This window comes from Camponotus vicinus, unplaced genomic scaffold, assembly GCF_025532165.1.
Source record: "Camponotus vicinus isolate PSW18456_S1 unplaced genomic scaffold, iyCamVici1.0 SCAF_9, whole genome shotgun sequence".
Taxonomy (NCBI): Eukaryota; Metazoa; Arthropoda; class Insecta; order Hymenoptera; family Formicidae; genus Camponotus; species Camponotus vicinus.
Genome location: NW_028141981.1, coordinates 9,079,517 through 9,104,743, shown reverse-complemented (window position 1 = coordinate 9,104,743; position 25,227 = coordinate 9,079,517). Strand labels below are relative to the sequence as shown.

Genomic DNA, 25,227 nt, shown 5'->3' with positions numbered 1-25,227 from the left:
TAATCATCGTTGTAATATATAAAAAATGTCAGTTTATGTTTTACAAAAGAGTAAGTTTAACCAGAATTCTTTTTAGATATAATTAGTTAAAAAATAGATAATAGAAAAAATTGCTGTAACTCTTCGAAAAACTTTGATTTATATTTCCGATGCGAAATATCGAAAATACTTCTCGGACACTCTCGAACGTCGACAGTCTCGTTATGTTAGAAACACGATACTCCGACGAAGGTCTCAGTTAACTGCGTTTTTGCCATTAATTCTTCTAATTCAAGGTTATGGGAATAATTATGCGGGAGGTAAACATAAGCGTCATGACTCATCATCGTCGCTGATGTAATAAATTTAAGCTTCGATAAATATCAGGAAATACGGGATATTTGATTTGGTTTTTAATTCAATTAATCACTTTAATTCAATTAACATAATACATGATATTGACTATAAATAATATGTTAAATCGCTCGTTTGTTAACAAAATCGCATATCGTAAATATTCATGTAAAATATGTATAATAGTGAACATATTATATTAAAATATGTAATATAGCTGTGTGCAAATCATATCTTTTATTTTTAAAAGTTTTTATGTGCTTGAGAATATGTATCTGTTAAAATAAAATCAGCTCTTTCTTTACAGATTGGTTAAAGAAATTATGCAAATAATGCTATAATTTTATTCCACATAGCACGCTGGAATTATTAATAATTATTATTTTTTCAATTTTATTACAGATATCGTGACTATAATTAACTTTCATAAATATATTTGAAAATTAATTGCATATGATATCTTAATTTATTCACTCAAATATCTGAAAATTTGTAAGTTTTAGATGGAAACTTTTTAAACAAAAGTTATTTAGTTGGAGAAAAAAATAGGAATATTGGTTTGGCCTTGGGTGTAAATTATAGAGTGAAAATATGTATAATGTAAATTATAAGGTTATCATGTGAAAGTCTACCTAGTTTTTTTTTCAATGGAACCAAACTTAATTTTTTTTATACAAATCAACTCCTTGTAATATTTAATATAATAAGTTACGCGGATAGAATAGCCAAAAATTGAATATATGGTTTAGGAGATATTTTAATTTGATAAAATTTTATATAAACTATGAGAGAGAGAGAGAGAGAGAAGAAGAGAAAAAAATATCTTATAAACTATACATTCAATTTTTGGCCTTCCTATTCTCATAACTTTTTACACCGCAGGGAGTCGATTATAAAAAATTATAATGAATCGATATATAAAAAAAAGTAGCTCTTCCATTTTAAAAACTGGGCAAATCTTCATATTTTAGCATTTATACCAAACTCAAACTAATATTCTGTCTTTTTTCCCCTTTCAAGTCAAAGTTCAGAGTTTTTATTTTATAATTTTCATCTTAGCCAGAGAGAGAGAGAGAGAGATTGCGTTTTTCTTAATGATACGAGTTTTCCCGTTTTGATTGGACGAATTATTTAATCTTCTTGGATCTGTTTTATTATGTTCTTCTTGATTTTATCATGATTAATAAAAAGTTATATGTGCGTGTATAATTTATTATTAATCTTTCTATTATTAATCTTTAAATTGTCTTAAAAAGTTTTTTAAAATTTACACAACATGTAAGTCTCTATATGTAAAGATAGTTCAAGAAGACTTGTAACACCAGAAGCCATATGGCTTCAAATAGCTGAGTATTACATATTATAACATAGAGAATGACCGCAAATACACAATCTTGCGATTAGATTATTTCGCAATTTTTCCAAATGTTTTATTTAATTATTTATATAATACTCGTGGAATTTTTTACCATTCAATATCTCTTTATTTAAAAAAATAATGTAATTAGATTTTTATAAATTATTTTTTATTTAAAGAAATAATTTAATCCAATTTTTATATTCCAGATATTGACTATAATCAACAATCATGTAATTGTAATCACTGTTATATTAGATCATGATTATATTAGATACATATCTAATATGTCAAGATAATTTAATATTAAATAATATATACTAAAATAATAATTCAATAATATAAAACTAATTTTTTATAACATAAATGATATATACATATATTTACTGAAAACTGAAATAAACCTATTGATACGATAATTTGGTAAAATCTAAATTATATATATCGTTTAAACCGGGTCGCGTGAAATGTAGCACACTTACATATGTTGAAGAAAATTTCGTAATAGAGAAAGAAATATATGAATTCCCTTGAACGCAGCAGCGAATTCACAATGTATCGTGTTTAATCCATGCTATAAATAGCAAGTCGGTAGCCGAGTTGATATATATTTCTATTGCGAGCACACGAATATTTCTGCGATACATAGAAAATCTATAAGTCGATATTCATGCATGTACATCTTTGGTATTCACAGTAAGAAGTATTATTGATTATCTTATTGTTAATAAATTTTGTCTTTTTCTCTGCTGTTGATTTTTGATAAGAAAAAGAAAATTCCGAAGAAAGAATTCATAAATACCACGCGATAATTTTGGAAGGAAGCGAATATAGTACTGATTTTTCTCGCAAAGTGCATTATTCTATTTTCGAAAATTAAATCAATATTCTAATGCATCGAGGAAAAGTATGGCGCTTCCTCCATCGAATTTGTTTTGTGCCTCCTACAAAAGTTTTACCTCGATCGTTTAAATTTTCCTAGAGGTAAAAATATTGAGTTTCTCACCCGCAATCAATTATAAACTCTGCGTGAACAAAACGAAAGTTTCTCATCTTTTTAGTTGAACTATACGTTATGAACATTTTGATAGGTGCACTTGATTGCGTAAAAATTATGATGAAAATAATTCACAGCAGTAGTTCGCTTAATTATGACCATCTAATCATAACAAACATAGACTTATAGACTTAACAATCAAAAGATATCGATGAAATTTCTTCGATATCTCTATATTATATATATACATAAATTACATATTAATCTTCAAAATAATATAATAGTAATATATATTTCAATAAATAAAGAATATATATAATTAAATAATATATATTGAGTAATATTAATAAATAAATATTTCTTAAAATCAAAATTACTTTCGGATTGTAATTAATTACAAATAAAAAATTTTAAAAACTGAAAAGTATTACTAATTTTTTTATCAAAGAGCAACTTGCGAAATTTTTAAAATATATTTTAGTTGCATATATTAAAACATATTTTATCAATACAAATTAATATCGAGCTGCGTAGCGATAGAAAACATGTGTGGTGTTACATATCTCGAGGTTTTATTAAATTATTATTTTATCGAATTTCATGCAAAAGCATTACATATAAAAACATTTTATTAAATTCCATTATGTCCAAATTTTATTTTTTCCTATATATCATATAATTATTACGGAATATAAATCTACAAATATTTATTATTTATAAACAACATTGTTAAAAATTATAAACAATATTGATAAATTACCATTGACTAAAGACATGACGATTTTATAAAACGAGATATGCAATATGAGCATATTAAAGAGAGATCATCGGTTATTTCAGTGGTCCTACAGACCGACAGTTCCGATCAGATTCACCGGAAGTTTACGAGATTTCTCATATCCGCCGAGACCGAAAATGCAAATGAGACGGCCGATGTCGGTTTATTCGATCTCCAGGATGATGTAATGACCAAATTTGCTGATAATTGCGCGAACGCCATCATGGAAACATCAAAGGTTCAAAAAGAAGAAATATCTGTCGTTTGGACCAGTCCTACTGAAGGTAGCGGTTGCATACTTATCAGGTGAAGCAATACTTTTATTAACACAATGTGCAAAATAAATAAATACTATCTATTTTGCGACATTAACATTAATTAAGGTAGATAATATTAAGACTTGTTATAAATACATAAATTTAAACTTAAATATATACATATATAATGTTATTAAATTAATATTTATTAAAATCACAATATATATGCTTTTATTAACATAAATTGAATACGAATTTGCAGAAAAAGAATAAAAAGGCGTTTATTTTATAATACTCGTAAAAAGAGAATTTTTCTTATTAAAAATACGCTAATACATCTGTAAATGCATGCATATTATGAAATATGTATTGTGCAACATCGAACTATTAATATATTTATATGTGTTATATTTATTATATAACAGTGATTTTTCGCCTAATTTTAATGGTTTAATAGCTCTCTCTAAAGGATTATTTGTATGTTTTCTCTTGTTTTATATTTTATTTATTATTTAACAATTTAATTTTTCGTAAATTATACATTCAACGATAATGTGCGTGCAGATTATTTTTATTCTCCGTTTTATTTTCTTTTTTTCTTTATTGCAGAGCGACGGTGCTGGAAACGCCAGATACATGGTACATGGATGATTCAAATTTAGTCCTCAACATGTGTCAAGACTCAAAAGCGGAAGCTGACGATCAGGGTCCGGTTTTAGCGGAATGTTGCGCCTGCGACGAGGCAAAATATGAAGTCACATTTGAAGGATTATGGTCGCGTAACACGCATCCAAAAGTAATTAAAACTGAAAGTAATTAAGAACGAATGGATAATTATAGATTGGATAATTACATACATATATCGTTTGTGATTGAAGATCTTTCCAGCAATTGACGCATTCTTGGGATTTATGACGTTCATCCATCGTTATTTTTTTCTTTTTAGGATTTTCCAAGTAAAGGCTGGCTAATTCGTTTCTCGGACGTTATCGGTGCGTCTCATACTGGTGATTACAGGTTTTGGCGATATAGTAATGGTATATCAAACGGGCATGCACACGCATACATGGCTAGTATCGGGCTACAGCAAGTGGCAGAAGCTGGTACGACACGAAAATTAGAATCAGAATTAAAAGATCGAAGTGAACACATTAGAACGATAATAAAAGCAAGAGGCATCGCTTTTCCAAACGTGACGGGTCGAACTTTCGCTGTTTTTCGTGTGGATCGAAAACATCACCTAATGTCTTTGGTTTCAAAGATCGGTAATAAGATTTTTTTATTATTTAAAGAATTATTAATCATAGATTTATTAAATCTTGAGATAAAATGTTGTTTTATTGTTCTTTTTTGTAGTAGTTAAGACTTAAATTAGAAAATAATTCCTTATTTTTTATCGATAAATGATTTTTTTGTCGTAGATCCTTCGCCAGATTGGATCGTCGGCGTTTCTGGTCTTGAACTATGTCTATCTAATTGTTCTTGGATAATCCATAAAGAATTAAATTTGTACCCTTACGATGCAGGTACCGATGATGGTATCACATACATGGTAAGCAAATATATATATTTTATTTTTAATCGTTTATAATATAAGATTAATATTTTTATTTTGTTATTCTTATAAAGAAAAACTCGACTCAAAAATCAATTCAAACAATTGGCAAATCAGAGAAAATGGTTGATCCGAGAACTATCCTCCTATACTCTATTTATCACGATTTAATTAATTATAACATTACGATTGTTTTTTTCTAGGTCGTTTTCTGTCTTGAAATATTTGCTTATGTATAATATAAAAAATTTGCGTATCAGATTTTAATTTATTTTGTTTTTCACTGCAACATTTTTCGTGTTACGTAAATTTCGCATGGGTGATTCGACGAGATGACCGATAAAAATTTCATGTCCACTTACGCTCGCGCGATTTTCCGCGTTTCGCTGCACAAAATGTAATAAATTTTCGATTCTATCTCTGCATCACAATGTTCGTATAATGAAATATCACCAAACGAGTGCAGATTGCACATATTTAAAATAAGAAAGAATCTTGTCACCCGTCAACAATGAAGAATCATATAATAATCTCATAATCTTTGGACATGCGGGAGAGTATCTGATTCCATCAGTTCACAATAGCTATCTCGATCGCAGACTGGAATTGCTGACGCCGTTGAATTTTATGCTTTCTCCGCACTCTTTCAACGAGCGAGAATTTACTTCCGTTTTATGTAAACTTTTCTATTACCTCTTCTATTTGCTCTTTTGAAAAATTGTGTCTTATTTGTGAGAAATTTTTTATAACGATATATTTAATCGTTATTACCGCATTTCATTTGTAATGTCTTGCAAAATATAAATAGATACGAGGAATAATAATAGTGAATTCGATTAGAAATGGAAAATGTATTTATAAAATATTGTACCTTCACTTTACGATAAATAATTATAATTATTTTGTTAGACACACACTTATCCGTTTTTTATTATTTTCTATCAATTATTAGTCACCGGATTCGCCTACGGAGCCACAGGAACTAATTCGACGTATCACGTCGACGTATCCAAATGATTCGAGATCACCTTTTTACGACTCGTCTGGTCTAGATATGAAACCCCTTGCGAAGCTCTACTTGAACAGACAGAGATTGTACGAGAAGACCTGCGACGCCGGTGTTATATTGACTGACGCAGGTGGAGATTTAAATAAAAAGGATAGTAAGTATCGTTTTCTTTAACAAAAGCCATTTTTATTTCTCAAACATGCTCAAACGTTGGAGAATTTATGACAAAGATTAATTATACCGAAAATTTTATAAAGCATTAACGCCTATAATTTTTTCAGCTATATAAAAATTTTTAAAGATATAAAATTTTAAACATACTTTTAAAATGTCGTGCTAAAACTCATGAATGAGATTCCGCACAATTGAACAATAAAAGCATAAAAGTAAAGCTTATCATAACTCTCCACGTTAAGTGAAATTTATTTGCTTATTTCCTAGATTATTTGCAAAAGCTCTTAAACAGAATAATAATTTTTATAAATAATTGTGCGTGCAAGAAATGTTTCTACAGAATTTATTTACATTTTCGTCTATTTATATTTTCGTTTATCTACATTTTCATTTATGTATATTTTTTGATTTTATAATATGTTATTTGGCAGTAAATTATATTATAAATTTACTTTATATATAAGATATTTATATTATGTGAATTTTTATTTATTTGTAAAATATGTTATTAATTAGCAATGACATAATTCTTGTTTCAAGTGTTCTGCTATGACATTTAAATGTACGCGATTTATACAAAACTTCTGAAAAAATTATTTAATCATTTCATGTGTAGAGGGTTGTAAAGTGACACTCTGGGGTGAATGGAGCGCGTGCTCAGTCAGTTGCGGCAGAGGCACTCAACTGAGACAACGTCGCTTTCGCGATGAAGCTGCTGCACACGCGAATAAATGTATCACACCTATAACGGATCGAAGACCCTGTTATAACGCACAAAGCCCGTACTGGTAATGAGCGCGATAGTGTAATCTTTACATCGCAATTAAGAATTCTATCAATTTTCTGAATCTTCTTTTTTATGATATAATATAATATTTTTTATAATATGGATTGCACAAATTTTATTTTTTTCATATTCAAAAAGATCTTAACAGAAATAACCTTTCTGTGTTATATTCTCGTATAATAAGAGAAATTTTATATTTTCCCATCTATTAAAATGTTTATTATATGTCTGCACTTTTACTTATTTGTCTCGTATTGCTGACAGAAAAAATTTTAAACTATCTCTAAGAATATAATAAAGAGAATCTGTTTACACTGCGTGGTTGATAATGACTTGTATTTTATATTGTCGCAAAATGATGAATTTTAATTCGCCAGCACCAGTAATGGTCGTCACGACGGTCTATTGGACAGCGAAAAGTGTGAATTAACGCCTTGGAGTTCTTGGAGTTCGTGCTCGTCTACCTGCGGCGAGGGCAGCAAAACACGATCCAGGAACTTCCGGCAGAAGAAGTATCGAAAACAATGCAAGGCTGTGCCGAACGGACCGGAATTACAGCAGTCATTCGATTGCGAGAACGAGCCTTGCGAAGGCGAAGACATGGAGGAGGTAAGGCAACGATCGTATCAGTTGAACGTCGATGATGAGGATGAAAACTATGCCGGTGAGAGAGCAGATACGAACGGAGAGATAATCGAGGAATGGCTGCTGGAGGAGGTATGAAAAGATTCAGGGATATCAGGGCTGATAGGAATGGATTTCATTGACGAAACTGATTGAAATATTGATTTCGCAACTCTCGAATATGCGAATTAAATCGCATTTATTTATTTAATAGCAAATTAATTCGCTATTATGACAATTGCTAAATAAAAATAAAATATGATATGTGATTCTAGAACATTAAAGTATGCATATACTATATCAAAACCAGAAATTTTTATCATTCTATGATATTAATTTTTATTTAACAAGAACTTTATATCGTTTATGGAAAATTTTTTTAATCTTAATATATTAAACTTAATAATAACGCTTATTATTAATGCTTATTTCAAAGTATTAAAATTATTTATTAAGATTTAACCTAAAATTATATATATTTATTATTTTAAGAAAAAAATATTTATTAATTTGCGAAAAAAATATAATTGAAAAAAATTTTTTTTCTCGGATTGAAAATTTATTTACACATCTTCGAGAATTTATACATTAAAATTTTTCAATTCTTAAATAATTTCAAATAATAACAGATTTTTATCATTTTATAATAAAAATTTCTGTATTTAATATTAATTTTTTTTAGTAAGGATTTTACATCGCTCATGGAAATTTCTTTTAATATTAATCTTAATATATTAAGCATAATAATATAAAGCTTATTATTCCAAAACATTAAATCGTTATATTAAGATTTAATTTTATATTTGTTAATTAAAGAAAAAAGTAATTGAAGATTTTCCTTCTCTAATTGAGACAATTTACTTACATCGAGAGGATTAATACGCGAAAATTCTTTAATTGTCAAATAATTTCATACTCTATCGACTCATTAGAATAATCACCATTGAGTTTATATGTAAATTCCCAGGTTTATTCCGTTGATAAAGTTGAATTTCCAAATTGCATTTAATTGATATTCATTTCCTGTTTCATTCGAATGTAAAATACGTTCCGCCAATTTGAATCAGGTTCGTCGAAAAGTTTGCTCGTATTACGACTAACTACATTCACGTATTCTATCTAATAGATATCGAGCGAACATCGTTTCTCTACGACTCTACGAAATACAGAAGAGATAAACGATTCGCTCGATATGTATTAAAACGAATCAGCTTTGCTAAATATTAAATCATCAGAAACACAGCCAGCAACGATAGCACTTCTCACGAGTAATCGATACCTGCACCATTTCTCGTAGATCCACCCACGGCATTGGCATCCTCATGTAAGTCACACGATATCGTAAAGAAAGAAACTTGCATTTCAGTGTACGAAAAATTTAATCATATTTTTCATAGAACACCATTAAACTATGCAAGTAATAATAACATAGCATGCATAAAGCGCTTTGAACATTGCATTGAAAAAAACAAAAATATTATGCGCATGACAAATTATATATATAAACTTTAAATTTAATGTCAAAGATTCGATTTGCTTTTCATATAACATGACAGTTTTGCAACCATTCGTCCTCTTTTCAAATAGTTCATTTGTGCTGTTAAAATTGAAGATATAAGTGCTATATAAAAAATGTTTATCAATCATCTTTATTTATTTTCTCATGAAATATATGCTGATATTCTAACGAATCAATATAATACATTTAATAGCAATCGTTAACTATCAGTTGCACATTTATGCTACATCATATATGTATTATCATGAAAATCAATCTTACATTCACGTGCTAAAAATTTATAGAATTGCGAATATAACACACATCGCTGATAAATAAATAAATAAATTTCAACAATCGATGTGAAGACTGAAGATACGCAAGGATGAAAAAGCAAAATTCATATCCGCAAATTTTTTTTAAGACTACAATCTCATTATACTCTCTTAATGTACATCATACTTTTAAATAACAACTAAGTAATTTTTGAAATAAAATTGGATTCTACAATTCACATGAAAATCTGCGCGTGTGACAGATTTTTCAACCTCATACACAAAATTCTCTTGACAAAAAAGAAAACTAATGAGAGAGAAAGAAAGAATTTCGCTTCTACAATTCTTTTGATTAACAGCTGTTTTTTCATGTTGATTGATTAAATTTTAATTTATATTAATCGCAGAGATGTCCTGAGAACCATTATACAAACTGGTCGATATGGTCGCCGTGCAGTTCCAGCTGCGGACCCGGTGTCAAATTGCGATCTAGGCTGCACAAAGGCATGTACAGTGACTCTAATAAGGATGATAGTGACAGCCACGAGGAATGCAAAGTGCAACAGGCATCATGCGTAGCCGAAATTCCGAGCTGCGATTTGTCGAGAGAAGAAAGAATACGTAAAAAACATTTATTCTCCTAACTTTTTTAGGAAATTATTTAATAATATAGTAAAAAATTACATAATAACCCAAAAAGTTAAAATGGATCTTTTCAATTTAATTGAGAAATTTTATGACATTTAATATTAAATGTTAATTAAAATATTTCAAAAAAATATGGCTCCGCCTATATGGAAATATATCTTTCGATGAAATTTTTACAACGAAAAAAATCATCATTGGTTTACAGAGATCTGCAGCGAACCCATGGAGAAGGGACGTTGTAATTCGAACATATTAAGAGCTTATTTTGACAAACAAAGCGGCCGTTGTCATTTATTTAGTTATTCTGGCTGCGACGGTAATCGAAATAATTTCCCAACCGAGCAAGATTGCAATAATGTTTGCGGCAATTTCCAAAGTAAGTTAACTCGATTATTCGATACCGTGCATGCCGTGAATTCATCACATTAATAGCGCATCCATGATAATATTATTAATTGTGGAACTCTGCACATATCCACTGTTTCTATTAAATTCCTATCTGCGAAAGCAATTTTCATAATCAAATTTCTAAGTGTATATTACAAACTATACATGACTTTTATATTATGTAATCTTAATATCAATTATGATAGAACATAATTTTTTCTGCGCGAGATACCAAGATAAGTTTTTGATTTTGTTAGACTAATTAAGAGTCGTGTCTTGATCTAATCTCGAATTTTGATAATTTTTTTTATTTTAAATTATATTATAAAAATTATGTTAAATATATATTATTTTAAATCACCGTTCAGTATTAGATATAAATTATTAATAAAATCAAGACAAGGCAATACAAAACGAGATTCTTACTACAAAGATTTATTCAGGACTAAGATAAAATTTAAGTTTTCGCAAATTTTCAATACCGATACAATATTTTTAACAATATAATTATCTCGTCTTGAATTTTATGCAATCCTAATTTCCTCACAAATAATCATTTGTCATGCTCTGCACACGCTTACTAACCAATTCAGGAGAATTGAAGGCGAATCTATCAGCAATCATGAAAAATCTTAAGGTGTCCCTTAGCAGCGTCCTCAGCTATCATATTCCTGTGCAGGAGCAACGTAGCGCAAAGGCGAAGAGAGCGCAACATGGTGATAATTTGTTTTATGCAAAAGTTACTCGAGATTCCGCTGAAAATCGAACATTTACAAAGTGAACTCTATTATATAGTTTCATATTATAAGCTCTTACGGAAAATGGTTTTAAGAGAATTTAAAAATAAATGTAATGCACGAATATTTCTGCCTCGTTAAAGGTCATTTTGCATTGTCCTTTTTTTCGCAGGTAAGGAGGATTTTAAAGGCATTCAAGCGGGTAGTCAGATAATGGAATCGAGTGAGAATAGTAAAGTGGATTGCCAGGTATCTGAATGGAGTAAATGGTCGCGCTGTGAAAACTGTCGTGGATATACCATCAGCACTAGGGGGACGGTATTGTTATAAATTTTTATTCACATACATATTTATCGCATTTATAGATACTTATCGATATAAAGTAAAAATAACGATGTTTCAACGAATAATAAATATTAACAATTATTTAATTAATATATTAACAATTAATAACAATTAATTTTCTCGATTTATTTTAAATAATATGTATAAAGCAAAAGGATATAATATATCTCATGCATCTTATCATGTAAAAATGTGGTCATTTTACAGATTCCACCCAAAGGTGGGGGTAAGAACTGTCCAAAAAAACTTGTTCGAAAAAAGAAATGCCATAAAATTCCGCCATGCTGTGAGTATTGGTATACTTTTATAAATTCTCCTTTACTATGATGTAATTTATCATTAAAATACACATAATAAATTATTCACGAAATTATTTTTTGAAAATTACGTATTTTAAAGCATGCAAACAGATCTTTTAGATCTATATTTTCAGCTCTTTTCTTAGTCAATATAATTATTAAATATAGAGATAAATTTTATTAACTTAATTTATAAATAAATTTTATTATTTTTTAGCTCTACAAGGTGATGGAACAGGTCGCCGATTTCATCGAGACAAAAATACTGGAATAGAGCATGAGAGTAAGTTTTGTATCACTTTAAAGTAAAATATCATTTCAAACCTTAGAATTTATGAATTCGTAATTTGCCTTACATTAAAGTTTCATAGCTTTGATACAAAAGAATAAATTATTTGCTACATTTATTTGCTACATATTCAGTATCAGAGTATACAGAGTAGAATCGACATCAAACGAATCAACTGATCAAGTAATTAAGGCACTATTGGCGATTTGATTTGATAAGATAATAAACTAAGAAGATAATTGTGTCAATTTTGTTTATTCATAATATTCAATATCGCTCACTCTGTATACAGTTACAGTGAATTGCGAAGTGACATCGTGGTCAACGTGGTCGGAATGCAGTGCGACCTGTGGCGAATCGTTGCGAACCAGGGTCAGAAGTGTGACGGTGAAACCACGTGGATCCTGGGCTAGACTCTGTCCAGTTTTGGCGGAATTCAAAAAGTGCCGCAGGGTAGATTGTCCGCAGTAACGAGAGTGTTTGCATTCTATCTTACTATTCTATCGATAGGCATATTACGATTTGCACGGTGCGTCTGTGTCGAATGTTGAAATTTATGTGACTTTGTTAGACTGATTACTCGTGTGACACTCCTTCTTAAATATTATAATGTAATTGAAATCTCCAAGGTATGCAGGAGGGATAGAAGCATGTATCTGTAGAAAATATTATCGGGGTATAGGGCTAACACTGGACGACAGCAATATTTTATCCTATAAAAATTCGTATATTTTTGTCGTTTTAAAAACGAACAAATAATAGCATTAATAATAAAATCAAAGAAACGATAGATAAAAAAACGACAAGATCGTATTTGATATTAAAATTATGGATATTTTAGATTTTGAAAGAATATTTTATCTCAAAATCTATAATTCTCAGTTTTACAGTTATGATTTATGTATTATGTATCATTCCGCGCATGACAAATTAATGACAGAAAATTTGAATTTTTTTTTATTTCGAAAGAAAAACAAACTAAATGTTTATTATACGCAAAACAAAAAATGAAAAATAATTTCAATGTAATTGCGTAAAACAAAATTAATTATATTACGAAATATATTTGACTTAAGTGTGTATAGTTGATATATACATAATTTGAATACTTAATTATAGTACTTGAGAAAAGCATTGATTATTTTATATAGAAAATAGAAATTTATCTATAATGCTTTTGTAAGAAAACGGGTTCATAGATTTTGCTTCTACGCATAATTATATCCGTTCTCTGTCCTCCAGTGTAATTTACTACGCACAGAAAAATCGTGCCATTTGCGTATCATTTTGCGATCCATCGTGTCGATGCTGAATTATTCGATTATTATATTTAATATGACTTTATTTAACAGGTGACATTATTTTCCGATGGTATTAAGTTAAGACAAAATGGATTTGCATTCCAGTTGTGTCAATTGTGCTTAGAAAAGAGAAAATATTAGAATTTTTGCAATTATTATATTCTCGTAAAGTAATAAAAGTAATACTCATGTCGAATACTCATATAGCTTTACATGACAGATGAAAAAATCATTATATATGTCATTTGCTATCTACTTAACTGCAGCAAAAAAATCAAAGCTGTAATATAATATACAGTGCAGTAACATTACATCAAGTAAGAAGAATTATCCCTTATTAGCGCGGATAGTAAAATATGTTAGCACATGAAAAAGACCAATTGTAACAATAATATTTATTTGTACGTACGTATATCATATTCGTGGCATTTATCATGCATTGCAGATCTCAATATAAGACCAAAGTTTGTAATAGTTTCAGTTAAAATAATCGAGAAGCCCCCCATATCCTAAAATATAATATAAAACAAAATGCGCCGTAGACATATCAATAGATAGTAAGCCGTTTGTTTAGTGTATATATAATGGAAAGTTTTCTTAACATAAAATTCTCTTCATTGACAATAATCGTAAATATGATATAGGGGAAAAACCTATAGGTATAGAAAAAAACCTATTTAAATGTTATTCCTTTTGTAAAGCTATTATAATATATTCAATAATAAAGTTAATAGCTCTATACAATATATTTAATACAAGTATATACTGTATAAAGTACTGTATAATTATCTTAGTCTTTATATATACATAGAATTTATTCTTTTCTCGCTCATAATTATGATAAATTATTATCTAGCTTACCAAACAATTTCACACATTATTACTTAAGTTAATTGTATCAGTTCTTTCTTTATTAACTACAGAATTGTCTTTGTTTTTATTTAATATTGGATTTATTAAAAGTACGACAACATTTTTCTTTGATGGCATTTGTTGAATGCTGCCATAATTCTTCAGGGCATCTTCTATAACACTTTGTGTTTGTATGTTATTCTACACATAAAATAATTTTTTTAAGTTTATTTTGGGCGATATATAATTCATGACAGAAATTTATTTTATTTACAATTTTATTTGAGGAAATAATATATACACATATATGTATATATTTAGCACATCAAATAGATAGAATTCTGTCTTGAATTTTATGATGAATCATAGAAAAGTAAAAAGTCTAAAATAGATATTATTTTCAGTTCTCTCTTGAAGATAAACAATCATCTTTTATCATCTTCTTATGTTTTATTGTACATGTGTAATTAAGAATTTATAACGAAATAGAATCAGAAAAAAAGAATATTCTGGTTTAAGTATCTTAGTGTGACTTTTACCAATTTATTTAAGTTATGTATATCAATTATGTATATCAATTCCTCTATCACAAAGAAAAGTGAATAACCAAATAGGAAACGACAGAAAAACCAAAGAACTCACCTCACTACTACTGTCCAGGGTGATGACAATCTTAACCTTGTGCCCTTTATTTAATAATTTCACCACATTTTTGGTCTTTGTCAACAGATCATGCTCAGCAATCTTCGCAGATATGTAGTGCAGTTTAGCACCCTTGGATTTCTGTTTGTCTCTGTCATCTTCCTCGACTTTCTCCCCGATTTCCTCGATGAAGACGGAGCTGCTCATCAGCTTGTAGACCGGTCGCTGCGTCTTGCTATCGAAGTCGCTGACCTTGACGAGGTTGAGCTTACGGCGTTTCGCCAGACGTTGAGCATCCTCTAGCACGGTCACGGTCATCGAGTTGTCCGGTGACACCAGCGTGATCTTCGGCACCGGCACCGTTTTCGGCCTTTGCTGCTTGGCAGACGCGACATCGTCGTTCTCCTCGAGGATGGATTTCTTGCTAAATACCCGTACGTCACCTATCAGACAACATTTATTATTGAAATCTTGAACGCGATATATAGCTCTTCGTAGAGCCGTCAACAACCTTGGAGCAGCCATATCTAACCTAACTTCGGGTTAGGTTCCGTCCAGCTGGTGAACATAACCCACGACTGTTCTGGCCATCACACATCAAATTCCATAAGCACGTAAGACATAAGCGTAAGAAAATCGACCAATCACGGTATCATGGCCCCCTCCAAGGAGCCAATACTCGACCGTGATTGGTCGATTTTCTTACGCTTACGTCTTACGTGCTTATGGAATTTTATGTGCGATGGCTATTTGTCATCTGACTAACCTCACTTATGCGTATTTATATGTATTTATGCAAGCCTTTATATTTATCGTTTTGAAAATAATTTTGTCGTCGAATGTTTATTTATGAAAGTATTATCTGACGGGAATATTATACTGCCGCGAAATATATCGAGATTTGTAATGAGTTGATGTTGACAAGCAATAAATTGCAAGTTTGCTTGAACAATATGTTTACCGGGAGCAAAAAAACTTTGAAGGAAACGCAGATAAGCCGGGATGAAGAAATTTCTTCCGTTGCTTCGAGGGATGGTGTGATTTTGAAAATCTTTCTACTAGTTACTTGCGTCAAGATCCTCTTGATTCCTACTTAGTGAGTAATCTTTTAGTTTCACATTACTCTTTTTTCCAATTCATTCATGCTGTTTTATACTATTGAAATCACTTATTCTTATATTAATGTAAAATTGCTGTTTACAATTCTTTTCTAAACTTGCAGTCATTCCACTGATTTTGAAGTACATCGCAACTGGCTAGCCATCACATACAGTTTACCTGTTAAAGAATGGTACATAAATACACAATCTCCGTGGACTCTTGATTATCCACCCTTGTTTGCATGGTTTGAGTATTGCCTTAGCCAAATAGCTGTATTTTTCGATCCAGAGATGGTCAAGGTGGAGAATTTAAATTATGCATCACCAGCTACTGTGTATTTCCAAAGAGCGACTGTTATATTTGCTGATCTGATATTTGCATATGGAGTGAGAGAGTAAGTACATTTGTCAATAAAAATTCGTAATAAATTAGATAAAAGAACATTTTCTAAAAGCGAACATATTTCCATGACACAAAAAATAATTTATCTAAAGATAGCTTTTTAAAATAAAAATTGGAAAAAATAAATATATGTTTTTAGCAAAGCTAAAAATGTTTTTATTCGCACAAAAGTATGTTTTCTGAAAAACTGATAGAGATATTGCATTTTTGAAAATCCAATTTTAAAAAATTTTGTACAATATCAAATTTATTTAATCTAAATTTAAACATTTTCTTGTAGAATGAGTAGGACATTTTGTAAGTCTTCGAATGGCCATACAGTTTTCGTACTTCTATCATTGTGTAACATGGGATTACTGGTAGTCGACCATATACATTTTCAATACAATGGTTTTTTACTTGGAATTTTGTTGATATCAATATCAAAAGTTTCACAGATTGGAAAAGAGGTAATTCTGTAATATATATACTTTGGAATTTACTTATGGTAAAAAGCAGTTTGTTTTTAGATGTCAGTGTTGCAAGGTGCCATATGGTTTGCCATTTTACTCAATTTAAAACATTTATATGTGTTCATAGCGCCAGCATACATTGTTTGGCTATTAAAATCTTATTGTCTGAATAGTGGCAAATTTTTTAAACGATTATTTACACTTGGGTTTATTGTTCTGGCTGTTTTAACAGCATCTTTTGGTCCATTTATAACTCAATTACCACAGGTAACATTTAATTATTCTATAGTCTATCTCTCTTTGTGTTTTCTTTTATTTAATTTCTTTAGAATTTAATGCATTTTTCATTTTTTTAGGTAATTTCCCGTTTATTTCCATTTAAAAGGGGTTTGGTACATTCATATTGGGCCGCAAATTGTTGGGCTTTATATATTGGTGCAGAAAAAATACTGTCTGTGATATGGAAACATTTGGGATGGTTAAAAGATGTTAAATCTGCAGTAATGACAGGTGGTCTAGTGCAAGAGCAGAATTTCTTTATATTACCTACTCCAACCCCTATTGTTACATTTCTTTTGACTTTTTTAGCAATACTTGTAAGTTTTCACACACATACACACATACACACGTACACATATATATATTTAAATATAAATACAATTATATATGTATATTAATATATATATAATTTCTGTTTTTGATAATAAATATTTTATAGAGAACTTAAATTCTGCACAATTTCTATTCTAATATATATATATATTAAACATTTTTTATTCTTCATATATGCTACTCTAAAAATATAAAACATTAAATAATTGATATCATATTATTGCAGCCTGCATTATGGTGTTTGCTTTCTAAAGAATCCTACATGAATTCAAAATATTTTGTTAGATGTATTGTATTATGTGCTTTAAGCTCATTCATGTTTGGTTGGCATGTGCACGAAAAAGCCATATTAACCGCAATTATACCTTTGTGGTAAGTACTGAGTCCATAATATAAAATACTTCATTATTTTAGAAGATACTTTTTGTTTATATTAAAGCTTACATTAATGCAATTTAATAATGCATTTTTAGTGTTCTCGCAGCAACAAACAAAGAAGATGCACGGATATTCATAATTCTAAACAGTACTGGACATACTGCTCTTTTGCCATTACTATATCCTGATAACTTATTTTCATTAAAATTACTACTATTATTAACATATATGCTTTCATCGATTTTAGTTTTAACTAATCAACATGTTAGATCTCTATTACAATTATATGAATGGTTATACATAATATCACTGCCATTAATTACATTTTATGAAGTGATATTGCATAAATTATTATTAGGTGACAGATTACCATTCTTACCATTAGCATTTACTTCCATATATTGTACAATTGGCATAACTTATTGCTGGATATTGTATTATTATATATATTTGCAGAATAATGCTTGTATTAATAATGAAATAACAGAAAGCAAATTAAGATGTCAAAGATTAAAGAATAAACAATCTTAAGAAAAATAATCGCTAAGAATTTGTACACGTACGAATCGAATTGAAAATATTTTATCTTATCAATTGCATCCGTCAATTTACTATAAATTGAAAGCATAGTTTGTTATTGTTTGATACATTTAATATTCTTGCAACAATAGTAATAAAAAAAGGAAAATAATTACAGATCTCTTTTTATTGTAGCGAATTAACAATCACATTAAAAAAATTTATTTTATTGCACACCTGAGCGTGCACACACACATGTATATAAAAATATTTCAATAATTACATCACTATCTATAGAGGCCGTGTTCCGAAATTACTGCCAGTACTGCAAATTCTATAGTGCACATTACGTATATTATATATTTTCAGTGCTGGCAGTAAACTGGCAGCAATTTCGGAACGGCCGATAGTATATATTAAAATAAAGAAACATCACTCACGAACAATTAATAAAACATTTAAAAAATATTATAAATATTATAAATATAAATATATATATATGTATATATATATATATATTTATATTTATATGTATAAATGTATATACATATACATATACACAGGGTGCCCCATTTTATTATTTGTTCCAATTGATTATTTTCTAAATTTTTTTTGTTTTTGATTTAAAAAAAATATATCGGAAAAAAGTTGCAGTAATTTCAAGGAGAACATAAATTGATTAAATAATATTTTCATAATTAACATATTTCGCATATTTGGAAAATAACTTAGTTTCTTTAAATGTAACTATTCTAATTATTTTATGTAAATAGATTCATAATAGATTCATGTAATAGATTCATAATAGATTTCTACATAAAAAGTTATAAGCGTAAGATAACTAGAAGTTGGACAGTTTACAAGATAATAAATTTTAATTTGATATATTTTGAGACAAAAAAAAAAAATATCTCGTAAAATATTTAATTTTCGATAATCTTATCGTAATACTTTTATGCATAGAAAAATGAGATAAATCAATTGGTGCAAAAAAAACAAATTATTGTTTTTAAGAAAAAGTATACAGTTACATGTTGCAAATGTGAATTAATATTAAAGGAAAATAACAATATGATAATAAGTTCAAATCTAAAAATATAGTTATTATATTTAAAAGACATAAGTACATTTTGAAGTTAAATTTTCAACTTTTGGTGTGAGGGAAGTTATATAATAGGGGCTTAGTTTACACTAATCTTTTGATACGCGAATCAAATAGTACATTACATCACATTAGTGCACCACACTAGCCGTTGTACAGAACTTATAAGTAGCTATTTTCAATTATAGCTTAAAATTAAGCTTCGAACAAAATTTTATAAAAGGAAAAACCGTCTTAGAATTCATTCAAGAATATGATATTTAAAAAATATCAGCTTATTTTGAATCACTTTATATAATATTTAATTAAAAAGAGAGAGGAATGTGATGACTCTGATCGAAGCTCGTATCCCCTCCGCTCTTTTAATTTTTCTTTTTTGCTTACTCAACTTGTTTCACTGTTATATCTTTCTTTTTTGTAATGCAATTAATATAAGACTTTTTTATTTAAATTTTAATATTTCTTAACATATCCTCTTATTCCTGTTTTAATAATTCATGATTTTCGTAATCTTTTTTGATATATTTTTTCATTCGATTATTATTTTCATTGCGCATTTATTTCTTTTGAAAAAATATTTAAATTCCATGTCGTAATCCGCACGATTAATTTTTTAATATTTAACTTTAAAAATATATCAGAAAAGATTACGAAAATTATGAGATATTAAAACAAGGATAACAGGATATAAGAATTTAAAATATTAAAATTTAAATAAATATTTTATTAATTGTATTATAAAAAAAGAAAGATATAACAGTGACGCAAGATTGGACCAAACAACAAGATCAAGTTGTCGAGAGCTGATGAGTAAGCAGCCAAAAAAGGAGCGAAAAAAGGGGATACGTGTTTCGGTCAGTCCTACATTCCTCTTTTCTTTAAGTATATATAAGTTGAGCGCTTCTGAATGTCGAGGAGTATCGCGGGTCACATTCAACTTCGTGACTCGTGACAACTCAAGATAAAATAACGGCAAATATCTATTCCACTATGATAAGGTATGTAATATCTCTATTCAGCTGTAAGTTCTAATATATGCATATATTTATTTTATGAATATAGTAGAAATCTTGAAAGTTCCTAAAATTAGAAAAAATAACAATTCGAGAAGTTTTTAATAAAAAAAATAATTAAAATTCGAATTTTTAAACGTTTCAATCCTCAACTGGATCCTCTTCAGTAAAAAATAATTATCAATGTTAGATTATCAAAAGTATAAAATTATAATTTCAGATTATAATGTATTGTTATCATACTAGTCCATATCTTAAACGAAATATTATGCGAGGTTGAAAATTATCACCCATCACAAAGTTTTCTTAAAAAACACAAGGAAAATTAAATATATTCAAGAGAATATAAAATTAGATTGTGAATGGATGATAAAAAAAAATAAGTAAAAAGTGATATCAAGGAAGAACCATTGCAAGTGCAAAAAGAAATCACTGAAAGTGATCGCAGAAGAATATCATATCCCATCTTAAAATGTCAATAATATAGTGAAATAAAAAATGCATAACATAAAGTAATGTGATTTCAAGCTAAACTAAATATGACATACCTGATCAGATATTGTAAGTAAAAATCTACTTCTTCGTTTATTTCATAATAAACCTTGTTTATAAAATAAATTGCAACATGCTTTATATGTGGATCAATCCAAGAAATTGTTTAAGATTCGTATTTCAGAATATCGCAATCATATTAGAAGATTATACATATATCCAGAATTCATTAATTACTGATCATAGACCATAGATTTTGACTGGAAGCATATACGGATTCTCGATGAGGAGTTCTGCTATGCAAGAAGATTGAGCTCTGAAATACTTTTCATTAAAAGACAATCTCAAAATCTTTCATTAAAAGTCTTAGATAGATTTTCATTAAAAGTCTTAAATAGTTCTTGATAATTCACTTTTTAGATGTAGTTCTTGGTAGAACACTTCTTGATATTCTAATAGAAGTATCTTTATAAGATACTTCTATTAGACTGTCAAGAAGTGTTCTATCAAGAACTATCAATTCTCAATTTAAAACTTATATTAAAATTTGTTAGCATCGCAAAAATCGCAAGATCTATCGTAATAACGGTTATGTCAGAGCCTTAATAGATAAAAATTTCATTTGTTGATTAATAAAAATAAATAAGTAAAAACAAAAAAACTAATATTGAACATTTCGTATCATTCTGATGTCAATGTAAGTTAGTTCTAAATTATATCGAGCGAATTATTATTTGTGTAAAGAATATTAAGAAAAAATTTTCTTGATTATTATTCAAGAAATATTTTTTATATTCATCATAGAATATCATTTATGTTTCGTTTATTATGAATAAATTTAATAAGTACTTATATTTGTATATCTGGAAAATTTGCTAGCATAAAAGTCATAAAATCTATTGTAATGGCCGTTGTATTTGACCCCTAACAGATACAAATTTCATTTATTGATTAATATAAACAAGTAAAAAACAAAAAAGATTCATTCAATCAACAAACATATATTAAATAGTATTTCGTATTATTCTGATGTCGAAATGTTATTCTCCTAATTGGGTAATGCCTAACAAAGGATGTAAAAATGTGAGTTCGTTTTTAAATATAATTATTTTATTTTACAATAATGTATGTTATTATAATATGCATAATGATTATTATATGAGTGACTCAGATGCCTAGTGATATAAGTTCGGAAAACAAAAGTTTGAGAAAAAAAGATTTTCGTCTTTACTTTTACATATAAGTACTTAGTACATATAAAAATGATTTAATTATGTAATCTGATTGATTTTGCAAATAAACGAATTCGGTATAGTTATACTGATTAATGATAGATATCATTATTTATATGTCAAATCTGCTAATAACTTGAAATCAAGTTTTGATAAATTTGTATCATTTGGCATTTAACAATAAGTTATTCATACATAGTTATTCATACAACTTTTAAAAACTATAAGTTTTTAAAAAAATAACTGCAAACATATTTTATTATTTAAGAATTATATGCTTATATACAAATAAAAGTAAACATTAAAATACTATCTAATAATAATAGTATCTAATAATAGATATATTCTGTAAGATGCAAATTTTCCTCTTTCTATAATTATTTTTAGAATTTATTCTGATTATGAGTGAAGTAAGATAAAATGAAAAACTTAAAATCCAGAGACAAAAAATAAAATTCCAGATTTTTTTATTCAATTTGAGATAAATTTTATTTTAAAAGAATATTGTTATATATTAAAAAATTTCATCTTTTAGAAAATTAAAAATTAAATCTGTTAAAAAAGCATGAAAATTAAAATTAAAATTGATTAAGAAAAAACTTGACAAAATTATTTTAATTTATAATAAGATATATCATTCAATAGCAATTCATTCAATAGCAATTTTGTATATCAAATATATAAAATAAGACATAAGACGATTTAAACAATGTTCCTATTGTCTTATTTATAAGTTACTTACTTGTATCTTTAGTATGATAACATTTAAATATAAAGATACATGTTTTAGAAGAGCCAAAAGGCGCTGAAATTATTTTGAGAACATTGCCTACACACTGAAGTGAAAAGTATTGGTCTAATGGTCTAATCCGTTATTATTTACAGTTATTTACCGTTATTATATTTATTTATTACACAAATTCTTTCTTAAGAAAGAAGAACATTTTAAAGCATTATAATATAAGAATATCCATTTGATTATGGGTCCAGAAATTGGTAAGTATAAAATGAATAAATCACAAAACATATATCACAATAAAAAAAAAGTTTATTTGTATTTAATTATCAAGTTTTTGGTGGTATAAGAAAAATGATCGATGATTTCGATAATTATTTTAATGTGAATTTTGTGTTTCAATTTTAATTTTTATAGGTTCAAAAGTGAAAGTGCTATATCTATATTTAATTTGTTTTTATCTATTTGAATTTTTTTTATTCACTTTGAATATAAAAGTTCATATCAGAGTTGCTAAAATAATTTTTATGTTATTTTAATATGGACTTTATTTTCTAATTTTACTTCTTAGATTATAGTCTTACATATGTAATAAAGGTTTTATCCTTTGTTCTCTTATTCCGATTCTCTCTCTCACTCATTCGCACCGCACGCACTCACACACTCTCATTCGATCCGAAGCACGAATAAGCGTACTTATTCAACAAATTCATATCACAGTTGCTAAAATAATTTTTATATTATTTTAATATCGTCTTCGTTTTTCATTTTTATTCTTAGAGTTTAATAGTGGAAAGTGCTACATCCATGTTTAATTTTATTTCATTTATTTTGTTGTGCTCTTCAGAGTACAACTAGATTTGCGGAATATCTCGTTAGGTTCGATCTATCTTAGGAGGGACTCCGAAATGCCAAAAGAACGAGAGACAAAATTCCGTATGATAAATATTTTATTTTAATCTTGTTTTATAATGGAGAGATGTAGTGCGGAGCCTATGCAAGTATCTTACTGATCTTATTTGTTTCTAGAATACCGTTGTTTGATATTTTTAAGTCATAATACTTTTCGAATACGAGTCATAATACTTACGATAACTTGAATTCTTTTATCCACTTTGAATATAAAAGTTCATATCACTGTCAAACACTGTTTGTCAGCAAGGGTCAGTGTTTGACCCTTGCGGTTCGTTGTCTGTGAATTTTCGAAGATACAGCCTTTGAAGGATGGTATTAGCTGTGGATTGCTTTATTCCTGGCTTTTTTGGATGGCTGTGATAACAGGTGAACGGCTCTTTCATGGAATGCCCCGGAGGCGGACAAATAATAATATATTTTCAAATAATTCGCGGATTTGCGTTGCATTTGCCGAATGTTTGTAATTAGTCGATCATGATTTGCGATTTCATATGTATTGGCGATCTTCGAGCGATTTATCATGCGTTTTTCCATATTTCCGTGCGCTTATATTTACCAATCTTCATGCGTTACGGTTTTATATTCACAGAGTCTATTCTCCAACGGTTTTAATTTATATTTAATTTTGACATTGAAAAGGACTCGAATTGAGTCGAAACGCGAGCGTTTGTCATGTTCGTTTTAATGTATTTTGTATCTTTCTGATATTTTATTATATAATTTATTATGTTTTTGTAATATTTTCACGCATTAATAACTGGCGTAGGTCTTAAGTCTTTTAAACGTATTTAAATTTGTGATTTGATCATCAGGACCTTTTTTGTAGATTGTTTTCATAGAGATAATCAATCATCATCGCGGAAAAAAGAGGCAACAACAGTATAGTAAATACACTTTAAGACTTTCGAATATCGACATAATATTTTTAAGAGTCGATAGTTCATTTATAACTTAAAATATTTTTATTATAATTTAATATTCTATGTATATGTACGTTATAGTACGTAAAATATTTAAGCAAATAATTTTTAATAACATAGCATTAACAGTATGAACAAGTGCTAGAGCTCTTAAAAAAAGAATCAGTATATATTGAAACAATTTTAGATTTTCTTAAGGGAAGAAAGCG

General features: G+C 28.3%; 3 protein-coding genes and 1 long non-coding RNA gene across 8 annotated transcripts in view; 3 read left to right on the top strand and 1 right to left on the bottom strand.

Moving 5' to 3' along the window:
• The window catches only part of LOC145976520 (spondin-1), a 38,792-nt gene extending 24,381 nt beyond the window's left edge, over window positions 1-14,411 (top strand). For 2 of the 4 annotated variants that reach the window (XM_083107663.1, XM_083107666.1), the window contains 14 exons: window positions 3,528-3,771; window positions 4,332-4,518; window positions 4,669-4,987; window positions 5,144-5,274; window positions 6,230-6,440; window positions 7,077-7,248; window positions 7,625-7,964; window positions 10,052-10,265; window positions 10,498-10,668; window positions 11,273-11,395; window positions 11,589-11,734; window positions 11,969-12,047; window positions 12,278-12,343; window positions 12,642-14,411. In XM_083107663.1, the coding sequence (XP_082963789.1) occupies window positions 3,528-3,771; window positions 4,332-4,518; window positions 4,669-4,987; window positions 5,144-5,274; window positions 6,230-6,440; window positions 7,077-7,248; window positions 7,625-7,964; window positions 10,052-10,265; window positions 10,498-10,668; window positions 11,273-11,395; window positions 11,589-11,734; window positions 11,969-12,047; window positions 12,278-12,343; window positions 12,642-12,820 (2,582 nt within the window). In that variant the 3' untranslated portion in view covers window positions 12,821-14,411. The remainder of the gene's footprint in view (window positions 1-3,527; window positions 3,772-4,331; window positions 4,519-4,668; window positions 4,988-5,143; window positions 5,275-6,229; window positions 6,441-7,076; window positions 7,249-7,624; window positions 7,965-10,051; window positions 10,266-10,497; window positions 10,669-11,272; window positions 11,396-11,588; window positions 11,735-11,968; window positions 12,048-12,277; window positions 12,344-12,641) is intronic. The other 2 variants (XM_083107664.1, XM_083107665.1) reach the window with 2 other exon arrangements.
• LOC145976524 (translation initiation factor IF-3) lies at window positions 14,031-15,797 on the bottom strand. Of its 2 annotated transcripts, XM_083107671.1 has the most exons (3): window positions 15,677-15,797; window positions 15,145-15,587; window positions 14,031-14,703 (listed from the first exon to the last, which is right to left on the bottom strand). In XM_083107671.1, the coding sequence occupies exons 1-3, from the start codon at window positions 15,711-15,713 to the stop codon at window positions 14,521-14,523; spliced, it is 663 nt and encodes a 220-aa protein (XP_082963797.1). In that variant the 5' UTR covers window positions 15,714-15,797; the 3' UTR covers window positions 14,031-14,520. The 2 variants fall into 2 exon arrangements, with proteins under 2 accessions (XP_082963797.1, XP_082963796.1); XM_083107670.1 differs by having other exon boundaries at window positions 15,145-15,732.
• A 57-nt stretch (window positions 15,798-15,854) lies between these two features.
• Xit (ALG6/ALG8 family glucosyltransferase xit) lies at window positions 15,855-18,768 on the top strand. Its single transcript, XM_083107668.1, has 7 exons — window positions 15,855-16,240; window positions 16,367-16,639; window positions 16,928-17,096; window positions 17,157-17,366; window positions 17,456-17,695; window positions 17,938-18,083; window positions 18,185-18,768. Exons 1-7 carry the CDS (start codon window positions 16,059-16,061, stop codon window positions 18,618-18,620), a joined length of 1,656 nt encoding a protein of 551 aa, XP_082963794.1. The 5' UTR covers window positions 15,855-16,058; the 3' UTR covers window positions 18,621-18,768.
• Window positions 18,769-20,447: 1,679 nt separating this feature from the next.
• Window positions 20,448-22,512, top strand: LOC145977079 (uncharacterized). Its single transcript, XR_014440407.1, has 3 exons — window positions 20,448-20,708; window positions 20,944-21,284; window positions 21,400-22,512. It is a non-coding gene; the product is annotated as an uncharacterized LOC145977079 (long non-coding RNA).
• The last annotated feature ends 2,715 nt before the right edge of the window (window positions 22,513-25,227 follow it).

Excerpts from the sequence above, each read along its gene's own strand:
- LOC145976524 (XM_083107670.1), bottom strand. The coding sequence starts at position 15,669 with ATGGCTGCTCCAAGGTTGTTGACGGCTCTACGAAGAGCTATATATCGC. Across the intron at positions 14,704-15,144 it reads CCCTGGACAGTAGTAGTGAG|AATAACATACAAACACAAAG; the intron begins GTGAGTTCTTTG and ends TTTTATGTGTAG.
- Xit (XM_083107668.1), top strand. The coding sequence starts at position 16,059 with ATGTTGACAAGCAATAAATTGCAAGTTTGCTTGAACAATATGTTTACC. Across the intron at positions 17,367-17,455 it reads TTATAACTCAATTACCACAG|GTAATTTCCCGTTTATTTCC; the intron begins GTAACATTTAAT and ends TCATTTTTTTAG. Across the intron at positions 18,084-18,184 it reads ACCGCAATTATACCTTTGTG|TGTTCTCGCAGCAACAAACA; the intron begins GTAAGTACTGAG and ends ATGCATTTTTAG.